We start from the raw sequence: 14,226 nt of genomic DNA on the forward strand, positions 1-14,226 counted from the left end.
ACCTCTCAAAATATGGCTTCTCTGTTTTCTCATCATACAACAATCAAAAGTAGCAAACATGGTGATCACACACACATGTGTGTATGTATATGTATATGTATATGTGTGTGTGTGTGTGTGTGTGTGTGTGTGTGTGCTGTATATGTGTGTGTATGTAATTAGCCAGCCAGAAGGACTGATTATCATGAAATAAAATGGTCTCTTCAACACATAGTTTGGGGGAAAATTGTATATCAACCCAAAACACTGAAATTGGACTCAAACATCAACTCTAATCAGAATAAAGGCTTAAATGTAAGAGATGTATAGAACTGCCAAATGGAAATACAGCACAAGTTTCATGACATTGGTCTTAGAAATGGCCTCTGGGATACAGGAACAAAAAAGTATAACCAAGAAAAGCAAAGAGAATGAAGCTGGGTGTGGATATTCCTCTGCTTTGAAGAAGGGTATAAAACTTTTCAACTGTTTTCTTATTTTGGGGGTTTCACTTTAGTAAGGCAGCATCAAAGAATTATGAAAAGTATTTGTACCTGATTTTCCTCCATTAAAAATAGATTGTAGGCATGCCTTGCATGCCTGAGGCCCTGGGTTTGATTCCTCAGCACCACATAAGCAAAAAGAAAAAAGCCGGAAGTGGCACTGTGGCTCAAGTGGTAGAGTGCTAGCCTTGAGCTGAAGAGCTGAGGGACAACGCCCAGGCCCAGAGTTCAGGCCCCACGACTGGACCAAAAAATAAAAAAATAAAAATAGATTGTAAAATATCATGCCTCCTTTTTCCTACATATTAGATATTAGTCTTATTTTTATATGTTCTGAGATGCTATTAAACAGGTGGTCAAATGAAATACACATTCATACCTTCCCATTTTTGTTCCTTCTGTTTAAATGCTTACGGGTACATCTGTATCATATTTTTGAAACCTCATATATTAGACCATAAATAAAATATTTTAGGAAAACCTCTGCAGCAATAGTTGGTATAATTCATTAGAGGATCTTAAATACCCACATTTGGGTATTGAGAAAGATATTGAGTTATCTTTTCTAGAAACAGATGTAGCAAGAATCTTTATGTGCCAAGTTCTTCTACTTTTGTGTTACAAAGAGGCAGAAACATGAGGAATACAAGATTCTTCCTTTATTTGTTAGCCCTCAGACATCACAAAATCTAAAACTCCTCAAAAAACTAAAACACACTCTTAACATGTCTATAGCTGGTTTTTATTCCTACTCTTTTATCTGCAAATTTTGCTTTCATTTAGTTTTTGGAAATCCTGCTGAGAAACTGAAAGCCTTCATTTCCCCATCCAAGCTGCTGAGTCACCTTGTCTGTCAAAGTCAGCCTCTGCCTCAGCTGAATAGCTGGGTATGCCTTCTATAGATAATGTGGAATGTGTGTGGTTGGCGGATTATTGAGACTTTTTTTTTCTTTACTACATTCACATTTCTGGCATCTCTGTTGAATTAGACTAGACATCTTTCTGTCTTTTCCCTAGATATATTTTTCTCTTCCCAAATTCCAGACCATTAGGAAAGATGGAGCACCTTGCCAAGGAAACCGTGAGTACAGAATTCAATTGTCTTCAATGCAGTTCATCCTTAAGTATACTAGGAAAGCTGTCCCCTTTGAGCATCCTGTATTATCGTTAACAGACTCATTAGAATTGTGCTTCTTTGACTTTTTTTAAATTTTTTTTTTTTTTTATTTTTGGGTCTGATCGTGGGGCCTGAACTCTGAGCGTGGGCACTGTCCCTCAGCTCTTTAGCTCAAGGTTAGCACTCTACCACTTGAGCCACAGCACCACTTCCAGGTTTTTCTTTTTGCTTATGTGGTGCTGAGGAATCAAACCCAGGGCCTCATGCATGCAAGGCAAGTGCTCTACCACTGAGTCACCTTCCCAGCCCTCTTCTTTGACTTTTAAACAGCAGTGAGTTTTAATTTTAACTATCTTTTTCTGAATGTTTCACTTCAAACAATAACTTAGGATTTATATATCTCTACAGCCACCAAGATTCAGTCAGCTTACATAGAGAGAAACTTGATAACTTGAGGCAAAATGATACATCAATGAGATTTCAGTCTCCCTGGAATGATTTAACTTTATAGCCATAGTGGTTATTGCCATCCACAGGGAAGCAATTATGTTTAGGAAAAAAATAGAAAAACTGAAATTTAAACTCTCTGTTGAATGTTCTGGATACAACAAGCCTAGAAAACAGCACCAATGTTCTCATGCATGAAGTAGACCCAATGGATATTTTGCTGATCTTGTCACATATAGCCTGAATGCTACTAAAGAAGAGAATTCTTTCATGTTATCCAACATAAAAACTAGGTGTAATATTCTAAATACCAATTATTGAAAAATAAACAATTTGAAGCTTATAGTAAGTAGGTGGAAGACATGCTGAATTCAGATTTGCAGTGTTTTTTGAAAGAAACCAAATAAAAATAGTATATAAATCAGCAACCAATGAGCTACATTCTACATGAGCTACATGACATATGGACTACATTTTTAAATATACAGAAAGCAAAATTGTTTTTATATAATATAATTCATTAAATTAATTCTAGTTATTAAACTAAGTTCAGAATAATCAGCACTGGTCAGTGCCTTTTTAAGCACTAAAAAGGCAAAACAATGGATTGGGAGTCAATAAAATTACTTTTTTTGTACTGATACTGGTGCTTGAACTCAGATCCTTGAGCTCTCACTTGGCTTTATAACTCTAAGTTGTTGCTCTATTATTAGAGCCACACCTCTGCTTCTGGATTTTTACTAGTTAATTGGATATAATAACCTTGATACATTATTTTAATCTATTTGAAATTCTGTGGTTAGCTTTGTCACCAGTCCAACTTCACTATATCAACAGAATAAACACTAAATATTGGCACACATCTGTGTGAGCAGTATACATGATAAGAGTTATTACCTCACACAGTTAAAGTTATGCAAATTCACTTAGGGCTTCTAACAATAGGCTTTTATAGGCTTACATAAATCTTGGCATAGATTTCTCATGATGAGTAAATGCTTTGGGATACATAAGAGTGCAGTGAACAAAAGACTTGAGAAGTAGCCATAAATAAAAGCTTCCTTTCTTTCTTTTTTTCTTTATAAATTTTCACTTGACACATAACAATTTTACATATATATGAGGCACTATGTGATACTTCCAAACACATAGAAACTTTTTAACTTGCAGGCTGCAGAAAGCAGTGGGCCAAAAGTTTTGGAAACAGCAGAAGAAATCCAGCAGAGGCGTGAAGAGGTGTTGAATCGGTACCAGAGGTTCAAGCAACGTGTTGCTGAGAGGGGTCAGAAACTTGAAGAGTCCTATCACTACCAAGTTTTCATGCGAGATGCAGATGACCTGGAAAAGTGGATCATGGAGAAACTCGAGATTGCAAAGGATAAGAGCTATGAGCCAACAAATATACAGGTCACCTTTCCACACACTTCTTTAGAGTAAATCGGAAGAACTCTAGGGTGGGAAGCAGGAGGTTTTGTTTGCTTCATGTTAAAGTTGAAAGATGGATGTGAGTAAAATATGATATTATTTAGAAACAAATGAAGCAAAGTTGAGGCAGTGAGGTGGGAGGTTTAAGAATTAAATTGAAAGAAATAGATCAGAACATGAGCATGCACATGCCAAGTTCTTCCAGTTCTACTCATCTCCTAAAATGTCAAAGGGAGGAGACTAAGGAAAGAAAAACTGGAGTCCATCAGTTGTTGAAAGCTCAGAACTGTTTCTTATAATGCACTTACACTCAAAATTCACATTCTTATCATGTAAAGGTACAGTGAGTTAATGGTAAGATAATGATGTAATATAGGGAACAGCTTATCAGTTAAAAACAATAATGCTACCTCCATGTCTTTAACTTCTAAGATCTTACTTGCAAAGAAAACTCATTCCAAACAGAACAGTGACTGAATCATTCAAGAAATCTCTTACATACCAATTGCTTTCAATGTTTTATTATAGTAAGTTTGGAATTATGGAAGTCAAGAATCTTCAGTGTTTCTGACGTATACTTCCTACTGTCTACACAACCAAAAGGTTTTCTAGATCTCTCTAAATTTCTACTCATGGCTCTTGGTCCAGAAGTTTTGTTTTGTTTTGCTTTGCTTTCCTTTTTTTTTCTCAACAAGGCCAAATTTACTTCTGCAGAAAAGTGCCCTATCCAAAACTCTGGCAAGCAATCACACAGAGCAGACATGATGTTCCCCTAGTCCCAGAGGTTTGGTAGAAACTTTTAGAGCTATCAGGTAACTAAGTATTATAGCATCTGACATAGACGTGGCCACCAGGAAGGAGAGAGCTCACATGCTGATTTTGAGCAGGGAGCTCCTGGAACAAGATCAAACTGACTTATGCAATGGATCCATTTACACGTGGTAAAAGTTGTTATGAGAACTATCATCAGTTAGGGATCTGTTTTGAATAGAGCCCAGCTCTTTTGGTCTTTTCTGAAGAACACTAAGTGTTACATATGTTTATTCTTAGGGGAGCCTGCAGAACCAATAGGGTATTTACTGATAATTTCCCAAAGATCATGGAGACAAGACTTCCTGTCTTTTTCTCTTTGGCCTCCTCCTAGGACTCCTTCATATCTATGGTTAGTAACTCTACCTTTAGTGACCATTTCTTTGAAGACACAACTGTTCCATTTATGCTCAGAGGTTATCAGTTAAATCAGGTTAGGAAGCAAGCTATTTTGCCTAGCATTAAGAGAAGGAATAAGAAGACCACACCATAATCTAGAGGATCTGTTTCATTTCTAAATTTCAGGCAAAATATCAGAAACATGAAACCTTTGTAGCAGAGGTACAAGCAAAATCAAAAGTCCTTCCTGAACTGGAAGAAATTAGAGAAGTCCGGTTTACTGAAGATCATTTTGCCCATGAAGACACCAAGGTAAATCACTGGTATTGTCTCAGTCAGAAATTTCCAATTGCTGATTATGTTAATAAGATTTTAATTGAGTATACCAAATATAATGTTGATGGCTTGGAACAAGAGCTCTTGTCTTTTGCGTTCTGCTGGTGTTGAGGTAGAAGAAATGAATAAACTGGGAGATCCTTGTGTTCCATAACTCGGCGGGGGGATGGGAGGGAGTTGCACTATGATGTGGAAGATATCATTAGATAAGATTACATCTCTCTTTTGCACTGGGAATTAATGTGCCTCAAGATCATGTTGCTTCAACCTCTTCCACATTTCTCAGAGGTAATGAAGTTTCCAATGCTTCCCCTCATTCTTTCTTCTGACTTCAGTGTCTTTTACCTTAAAACTTTCCAAAAATTAATGATCACCTATTTCAATCTTCTCTGAAACCTTTCCTCTTTTGCCTCTGAAAGCTTTCTTTCACACATCACACTATTTAACCTTTCCAAACTCACCTTTACACTCAATTTAAGATAGCCCTAGACTATCTTGTCTTCAAAAAATCAACCTTGAGCACAATGATCATAAAAATCACAATCATTTCAATGAAAATTTATAACTCCTATTCTTATCGTATTAGCTACTTTCTTACTTAACCGGTACATTCATACTCTTCCAAGACATGTCTATTGATAGTCAATTCAAGTTCCTTTTGGTATATTGAAGAATTCATCTGTTGCTAAAACATGATTGCCCTATATATTTAAAATCTGGGACTGGTCCTTCTGTGTAGCATAAAAGTTCTAGCTCATTTCACTGCTAGCAAAATAAGATTAGGGAAAATAAAAATTAGCGAGAAAAGAATCTTAGAAAGAGAAACTCAGAACAAGAAAACTGTATGTTCATTTACATAAGATAGAAGTCATTTTGTATTACTCACTTGTGTGTGTAATTAATCCTCTACTTTAATAAAAAAAAAATTGGAGAAATTGTTAAAAAAAAATCTTTCACATGTCAGAAACACTAGGGCTCTATTGGACAGCATTATGACAAGGCAGAAGGAAATATGGTTCATATGCTACAGTGAGCAAGAAGAAGTTGAAAATGTAAGCTTCTTGAAGATGACATACAGATGGTAATGCAAATTTCACAAAATGTGTAACACAGATGTTCCAAGCTAATCTGGAATTCAAAATCCTCTCTAAAGTCCCAAACTCTATAGTCCCAAAATATTCTAGTGCCACTTATTTCTAGTAGCTTAGCAGAACTGTATACACTTTCTGGGAAATATTCATGCTCTTTCTTCTAGGGCACTGTTCTGACTATTTATTGTATGTGAAACATTCTCCATCTATCATCCACCTGTGGAAATTCTTTCCGTCGGCTCAGTTTAAATACATACTCTTGTATCCTTCTCCTTGCTCATCTTGTAGCTTGCCATTGTTCTGTTCTCTAAAATCCCAAAGCATTTCAACAAGATTTCCTCTCACAGATTTTACGGTAGCTATTTTCATGCATATTCTGTTGTTTCATTTATGTCTTTCTTGAGTAGGAGGAAAGCTTTTAAGCTGGGTTTTTCTTCTGCACACAACTCTGAGTCTGGATCTACTTCATAGCCTCTGCCTGAACGGTTCTGCCTCTTCTCTCACAAAGACCCACCTGGAGGAACTGCGTCGACTGTGGGACCTGCTGCTGGAGCTGACCCAGGAGAAGAGTGATGTGCTGCTGCGGGCCCTGAAGTTCCATCAGTACTCACAGGAGTGTGACGACATCTTAGAGTGGATCAGGGACAAGGTATCAACAAACACAGTCATTACATTCAGTGTACATCATGCAAAAACTGAACCACATAACTTGAGGGTAGGGATGAGGGAGAAGGAAGAAAGGGGTGACATTGACCAAGAAGGACTGTACTCATAGCCTGACTTGTGAAGTAGTAACCTCTTTGTACAACTACTTAATATACATACAATACATTAGCTATATCTCTGTCTGTATCTATATTAAATACAGCATGCCTTTGAACCCTCTGAGCCCTCTGAGCCAGGTATTCTAGAGCAACTTTCTGCAGATTACTCTGCAAGAAAGAAAGCCTTATCATTTCGAAAGGAATAGGACATTGGGCAAAGATGTAGGGATGTTCAAGAGATTAATATGGTAGGGAGCAAACAAAAACCTATAGTTCTGAATATAAAGAAGAGAAAAATTTACACAGAAATAGCATGCCTTTAAATTTAATGTAGGTTCATCTCCCCTCTATGTCCTGTGTTCTTTCATTCCCTCTCCTACTTTTTGATCATATTCCGGGTCTTGACTGAAAATATTCCCCATTCTTTTTCTAATTTCTTGCCTCTCCGTGCCTATTACTACTATGTTGAGTTTTATATTTCCTTAACTTTCTAAACACATTTTTCTGAAGACTGAAGATATGCTAAAGTGATTGCACTATGTAATGCTTTTTTGTAGATTTGCAGTACACAAAGGTAATAGAATCAGGATATATTGACTCATCATCTTTTGGAACATAAAAAGGATGATTCTAGAGGCTCTGGTCAGCACCTCCTCTAATCTTACTGAGTGTCAAAAGGCATTGTCCTCGCCTCAAGAAATACACACCTGCTTCTGGCTTTTCCCAGAAGGACTCTCCCAGGCTCCACCAGTATTTCCATTTGAGTTGTCCCAATGCAAATATTTACTGGTGACTTGGAAAACTTTTCTGTGTCTACAGGAGGCTATAGTGACACTAGTAGAGCTGGGTGAAGACTGGGAGCGCACAGAAGTTCTGCATAAGAAGTTTGAAGAGTTCCAGGAGGAGCTGGCAGCTCGAAAAGGGAAAGTGGACAGAGTGAACCAGTATGCCAACGAGTGTGCTGAGGTGAGGTGGGGGCAGTGGAGCCAAGGTGGGGAAATATCCTGAGCTTCGTGAAGAACTTCTAGCAATTAGTAGGTGGGCTATGAAAAAATAGGGCATTGCAAGAAAACAGAGTGCATATTCTTAAAGTAATAGGCATAAGCAGCACCCTCTACCTTCTGGATCCATCCACTCCTTAAAGTCTAGAGAAATGGAAGTTGCAGGGGTGGGAGAAAGGAGATGCAAGGAGACAGAGAACAAAGATATAGAGAGAAAGAGAGGAGGAAGAAGAGGAGGAGGGATTAAATGAAGTAACTCCTGTACCGTGCAATATATTGTGTGTTCATGTTTGTGATGTAGAGATAAGAACAAATTAGCATAAAGTAGTGCTGAGATATCACAATATAGCAAGATATAGATATATACATAGGTATGCTATCCATTGTACATGGTTTCCATGATTATTTTTAGAATTGCAAAAAGGAAAACTGGTTTATTTACTATCATTAACTCAAGACAGTGCACAAATGGGTAGACAAAGACCTGGTATCATAATAAATTACCCAAGAATATAATATGTAAGAAAAAACTGGAATGATACATATGTATGTGTATGTGTGTATGTGCAAAATCAGACATATATAATGTATTACATAATGCAGATACCTACATGCACACATATTGTACATGTTCATGAAATAATAAACTCCAATGGTTGCCTAGATCATGCTTTTCTATTTATAGATCTATTATGATTTCAGTTGTATATTGAAAAATGTTAATAACCTTGTGTTGGAAGAACAAAGAATTCAGGGTGAACAGGTACTAAAAAAGGAAAAATGATTGTTTTCTAATTTATTTTACATGCCATATTTCCAACAGTTCCTACCTTTTCCCCCTTTGCAACATTTTTTCTTGTTGTGAAGGCTTCTCATTTATCTATAAACTTCTAACCATTATAAAACTTAAAACAAAAAAATTGCTTATAATTCAGTGAGTCAGATATTTGAGCACCAGCTGGGCTTTTGTCCTCCTGTACCTCCTGTATTTTAATGTGACTGCAGTTAGTAGATGATTTAATTAGAGTTGCATCAATCCCATGTTTGGAGCATTGCCAGAGATAATGGAATGTCTCCATGTGTTCTCTTGTCCTTCAGTAGGCCTGCTTCTTTGTATATCAGGCAGGGGAGGAGAACAGAAGCTGAAAGACTTCTTGGAGCAGAGATGCTGGAACTTACAGAAAATTAATCCTGTCACCTACCACTAACCCAGTCCAATGCTGATCTGGAGTCAAAGCAGGAGGAGGGAGAAATAGAAATAAAAAAGCATCTACAATTAGATACAGCTTCTCTTTTGGCGTGGGGCCTCCACAGCTATAACAGAAAGGACCAGACATTCAGGGTGGAGATTGGAGACAATTCAGTGAGGAGCCTTGGAAATGGGAATATGAATGAAAAGAACCGGGGAGATTAGTGAGGAGTAAAGGGATTTGTACATATGAGAGCTCTTCAAAATCCTGAAATATCAAAATAGGAGGCTGCTACCTAAGTATTCATAAAGATCGTCGCTTCAGGTAGCTTGCAAAACACCTGAACATTTCTACAAAACCCTATGTGCTTGGTCTACACATAATTATAGAAAAAGACGCTGGGCATCAGTGGCTCATGCCTTTAATCCTAGCTACTCAGAAGGCTGAGATCTGAGGATCTTGATTCAAAGCCAGCCAGGGCAGGAAAGTTCCTGAGACTCTTATCTCCAATTAATCACCAGAAAACTGGAAGTAGTGCTGTGACTCAAGTGGTAGAGCACTAGCCTTGAGCTGAAGAGCTGAGGGATAGCACCCAGGCCCAGAGTTCAAGCCTCATGACCAACAAAAACAAAAAGAAAGAAAGAAAGAAAGAGAGAGAGAGAGAGAGAGAAAGGGAGGGAGGGAAGGAGGGAAGGAAGGAAGGAGGGAAGGAAGGAAGGAAGGAAGGAAGGAAGGAAGGAAGGAAGGAAGGAAGGAAGGAAGGAAGGAAGGAAGGAAGGAAGGAAAGAGGAAAATGTTTTTCCTTGAAATATAAAAGGTATCAAGAGCCACAGCACTAGCATTTAAGAAAATTAAGTTGTACTTCACAAAAGGAAATTTCTTTCCCTTTGCTTTTAAGTTACAAGGTGATTTATCAGGCACTGTGTGTGTGTGTGTGTTGTGTGTGTGTGTGTGTGTGTGTGTGTGTGTGTGTGTGAGACCACACACAGGCATGTGTGCATCAAGTCCAATGCTGTTGGCACAGGATATAATCTCTGGCAGACTGGGTTTTCTATATTTTGGTAATATGCATGAAATGACAACTAGGAAGCCAGTTACTGTGGTCTTCTCCACTTCCAACAAAGTATTGCAGTGTGAAATTACATGTTTAAGTGATTTTTTAATCTAACTTCATCTTTGCATACTTCAAGTATTGGTTTTCTTTGCAGGAAAAACATCCTAAGCTGCCCTTGATAAAGTCAAAACAGGATGAGGTCAACATTGCTTGGGAGCGTCTCTGTAACTTGGCTCTCCAAAGACAACAAACACTGTCCAGTGCTGCAGACCTCCAAAGATTCAAGAGGTATGGATTTTCTTATACAAAGAAAAAATAAACAGAAAAAACAGCATCTATCTTTCCTTTTTTTTCTTTTTTTTAAAAATCTTTCTTTTTTTCTTAATCCTGGGCTTTGAACTCGAGTTCTTGAATAAGCACTGCCATTTGAGTCATGCCCCAGTCCTTCTGCTTTAGCTTGGTTTTTGTTATTGTTTTGCTGTTGTTGCTTTTCAAAATGGATCATGTGCTTTTGTTTGAGTCAGTCTCAGACCTTGATCCTTCTGCTTCTGCCTTCAAAGTACCTGGGATTACAGGCATGCATCCTCAGGTGTGGTTCTTTCTATTAGCCCTGTCTACTCCTTTTAGAAACTAGTGGTTAATACTTCAAATCAATGAGCATCAGGTTTTTCTTGCCTTTATGACAGCAAGAGAGTTAAGAAAATTGAGATGTACTCTAAAGCAATGATATGGAAATTGAAGGCCAAATTATAAAAAAAATCACGCTGGTGTATTAGAATCTCTTCTGAGACTAGATCGGCAAATAAGAATTTGATGAGGTAAAGAGTGGGGAAAATGCCATTTATGAATAGCTGGTTCTGATAGGAGAAGTAACTCTGGAAGACCAACTGTTAGGCGGTCCTTAGTATCCCAGTGGACACAACCCTTAAGGAAGAAGCTTTTAACTTAATTTTTGCTAGCATGTAGGAAAAGCAGGGTAATTGCTACGTGGGTGAACTAGGCAGGTCCTTGCTGTGTGTTCTGCTGTTCTGCTTGCCCTGTGGGGCCTATCATACTGTTTTGTTAGCGCTTATATTAATGCCTATCTGATAGGGATGTGACTGAAGCCATTCAGTGGATCAAGGAGAAGGAGCCTGTACTTACCTCAGAGGACTATGGCAAGGATCTCGTTAGCTCAGAGTCACTGTTTCACAGTCACAAGAGACTTGAGAGGAACCTTGCAGTCATGCAGGACAAAGTAAGTCACTGTGGGAGGAATGGTTTTGCTCATAGAGTTAGAAAAGTTATGCGTTAATCATCAATGGAAGGGAAGTTTTGTGGTACTTCATGATATGTCCTTAGACACTTTGGACTTGTCCACCAATTTTGGGAAGTCCTTACTTCATTAAAATTATTTTATCGATGTATCCATGCTCTATGCTTCATAGTCTCATTAAGTAATGCATAATTTAAAAATAAAAGGATTGCTGTGAGAAGAATTCTCTAAACTACCCTGTGGTCAAAGTTTTTCATTTCAGTACATTTTTTTTTGTTTCTGTTATAGTTGAATGCTGTTTCTTTCTATCCTTCACTCAGTAGACTGGGGAAGCATTTTCTTCTTCTTTTCTAATAAGCTATGAGACCCATTAAACTACATTTGCCTTTAAGTTTCTTTCTAAAGTCTGGAAAACTCTGTTTCATAAATGTGAGCAAATATAGGCATACTAGAACTTAGAGCAAACCTATATCCTTGAACTTTTCCCGTCTTCTATTTCTCCCTGCTCCCAACTCTTGCCCAAATTTAACCCCATTATTACTGGTTGTCTACAAGAGTTTGCTCACGTAGAGTATTTTCTGTTATCTAATGATAACCCTGCCCCCCTCTGACCAGTTTCTCAAACTGCCACTATTTCACTTCCTTAATTCTTCCTCCTTGTTTTTACTTTTGAATAATAAAATCCCAGGCCTTGATGAATATCGATAATAAAATTCCAACCCCTTTTCAATATCTGATTATAGTTGAACATAATGCATGAACTAATGGTAACACGTGGATAGTTGCGCAGGGTTGCCTTTTAGCAAAAGTGATCCTGCTTTTTGGGAATGGTGCTTAAAATTGTTTGGTGTTACTGGAATTTTCTTCATCTTTTGGGCAGAAATGTCGTCTTGACTCCCACTATAATATTCAGAGGAAAACCACTACAAGGTGGTGAGGAACAGATCTATACTTAAGTCTGGCAGTAGTTTCTAAGTTGGGCACCAGTGTTTCATGCCTGCAATCCTAGCTCCCCAGGAGGCTGGGTCCTGAGGATCTTGGTTTGAAGCCAGCTCGAGCACATGAATCTGAGACACCCTTGTTTCTAATTAACTAGCAAAAAAAATCCAGAAGTGGAGCTGTGGATCAGGTGGTAGAGTACCAGCCTTGAATGGAAAAAACTAAAGCAAGTGCTAGGCCCTGAGCCCAAGCCTTAGTACTGTCATTAAAAAAAAAGAAGTTTCTACCTCATGATTATTAAATGATGAATGCCAAATAAGCAAATGCATGTAAAGAGCTAAGCACAGTGAGATATACAAAATGCTCAATAAATTATAAGTATAGTATATTAATATATTAATGAAAATTTGTCAATATTAATTCATCAGTATTAAGTATTATATTAAAATAGTGAAATTTTGTCAACGATTTGTATTCATATAATCGTTGTTTTATTATATCTCTACCATTAAATTAAGCAAGGAGTCAAAGTGCATGGATCTCTACTAGGTTTCTTTCTTATTCCAAAGGTAAAGGAGTTATGTGCCAAAGCAGACAAGCTGATGACTTCCCACCCTGCAGATGCCCCTCAGATCCAGCAGATGAAGGAGGAGCTGATCTCCAACTGGGACCACATTCGGGCCTTGGCTACGGCCAGATATGCAAAACTTCAGGCTTCTTATGGGTGGGAATCCTTCTTCTCTATTGCTCTACCTGCCTCCCCCAAAGTAAAAAATGGGTGAAGGGGCTAGAATAGGAGGGGAGTCAAGTCTTCTGCCTACTCAGTAGAAGCAAATGAAGTTTTACCTTAACAAGGAAAGTCTCTTATGGCCTCACACTTACCCCCCACTCATCCATATGCCTCCATCGTTCCATCATTATAGGCTATTACAAAGTAGACACATCATGCTAGAATAGCTCTAGCTAAAGAGCTAAATTACCCATCTGAAGGGCCTCAACATTACTCCAAAATCATCTCCTGAGACTGTAAGCTAAAAGCTTACAAGAAGCCAGGCTTTGGTGGCTCACGCCTAGCTACTCAGGAGGCTGAAATCTGAGGATCATAGTTCAAAGCCAGCCAGGGCAAAAAAGTCACCATAAGACTCTTTTTTAAAATTTTTATTTTATTGTAAAGATGCTGTACAGAGGGGCTACGGTTATATGAGCAAGGTAATAAGTACATTTCTTGCCGAACATTGTTACCCTCTCCTTTGTTTTTCTCTTACTATCCCTTCCCTTCTCTCCCTCCCCAACTCCTCTTCTCTCCTTGAAGTTGTAAAGTTCATTTCCAATATTGTTGCAATGGGTCATCCTGTATCCTTGTTTCAGCACTTTGAGACTCGTATTGCCAGTTAACCACTCAGAAAGGAAGGAAGGAAGGAAGGAAGGAAGGAAGGAAGGAAGGAAGGAAGGAAGGAAGGAAGGAAGGAAGGAAGGAAGGAAGGAAGGAAGGAAGGAAGGAAGGAAGGAAGAAAGGAATCCTAAACCTAGAAGTGATTCTGTGGTTCAAGTGGTAGAGCACTAGCCTTAGCACAAAGAGGCTCAGGGACAGCACCCAGACTCTCAGTTCAAACCCCACAGCCAACAACAACAACAACAAAAGCTTACAAGAAATTGTCATGATCAGGCATTATTTTAATAGTTGATTCTTAGTATTGTCATCACCAGAAGACCATGTTTATCTTGTGGCATAAATCCAAATAATAAACTTAATTTTTTTTTAATAGGAAACCATTTTTTTCCATTTTCATGTTTTTATTAATAAGCTAAATATAAGCTCAGGTACATAAAGAATTCTTAATTCGAGTACTTCTTGCCATGAAATGATGTCTGTTATTTATCTACTGGTTGCATCGTGGGGTTTCTCCTCTATTTCAAGTGCCTCTGGAGTAGGTGTGACTTTAACGTGTCATACTTGGGACACTCATGCACACACA

General features: G+C 38.1%; 1 protein-coding gene across 1 annotated transcript in view; it reads left to right on the forward strand.

Annotated features, from left to right (window-relative positions):
- The first annotated feature begins 1,442 nt into the window (after positions 1–1,442).
- The window catches only part of Spta1 (spectrin alpha, erythrocytic 1), a 63,317-nt gene continuing 50,533 nt past the window's right edge, over positions 1,443–14,226 (forward strand). Inside the window, exons 1-8 of the mRNA XM_042681940.1 lie at positions 1,443–1,563; positions 3,217–3,453; positions 4,807–4,932; positions 6,556–6,696; positions 7,631–7,777; positions 10,211–10,344; positions 11,149–11,293; positions 12,820–12,974. Coding sequence (XP_042537874.1) covers positions 1,540–1,563; positions 3,217–3,453; positions 4,807–4,932; positions 6,556–6,696; positions 7,631–7,777; positions 10,211–10,344; positions 11,149–11,293; positions 12,820–12,974 — 1,109 coding nt within the window. The 5' untranslated portion in view covers positions 1,443–1,539. The remainder of the gene's footprint in view (positions 1,564–3,216; positions 3,454–4,806; positions 4,933–6,555; positions 6,697–7,630; positions 7,778–10,210; positions 10,345–11,148; positions 11,294–12,819; positions 12,975–14,226) is intronic.

This window comes from Dipodomys spectabilis, unplaced genomic scaffold (genome assembly GCF_019054845.1).
Source record: "Dipodomys spectabilis isolate Male_0828 unplaced genomic scaffold, ASM1905484v1 ptg000069l, whole genome shotgun sequence".
NCBI lineage: Eukaryota > Metazoa > Chordata > Mammalia > Rodentia > Heteromyidae > Dipodomys > Dipodomys spectabilis.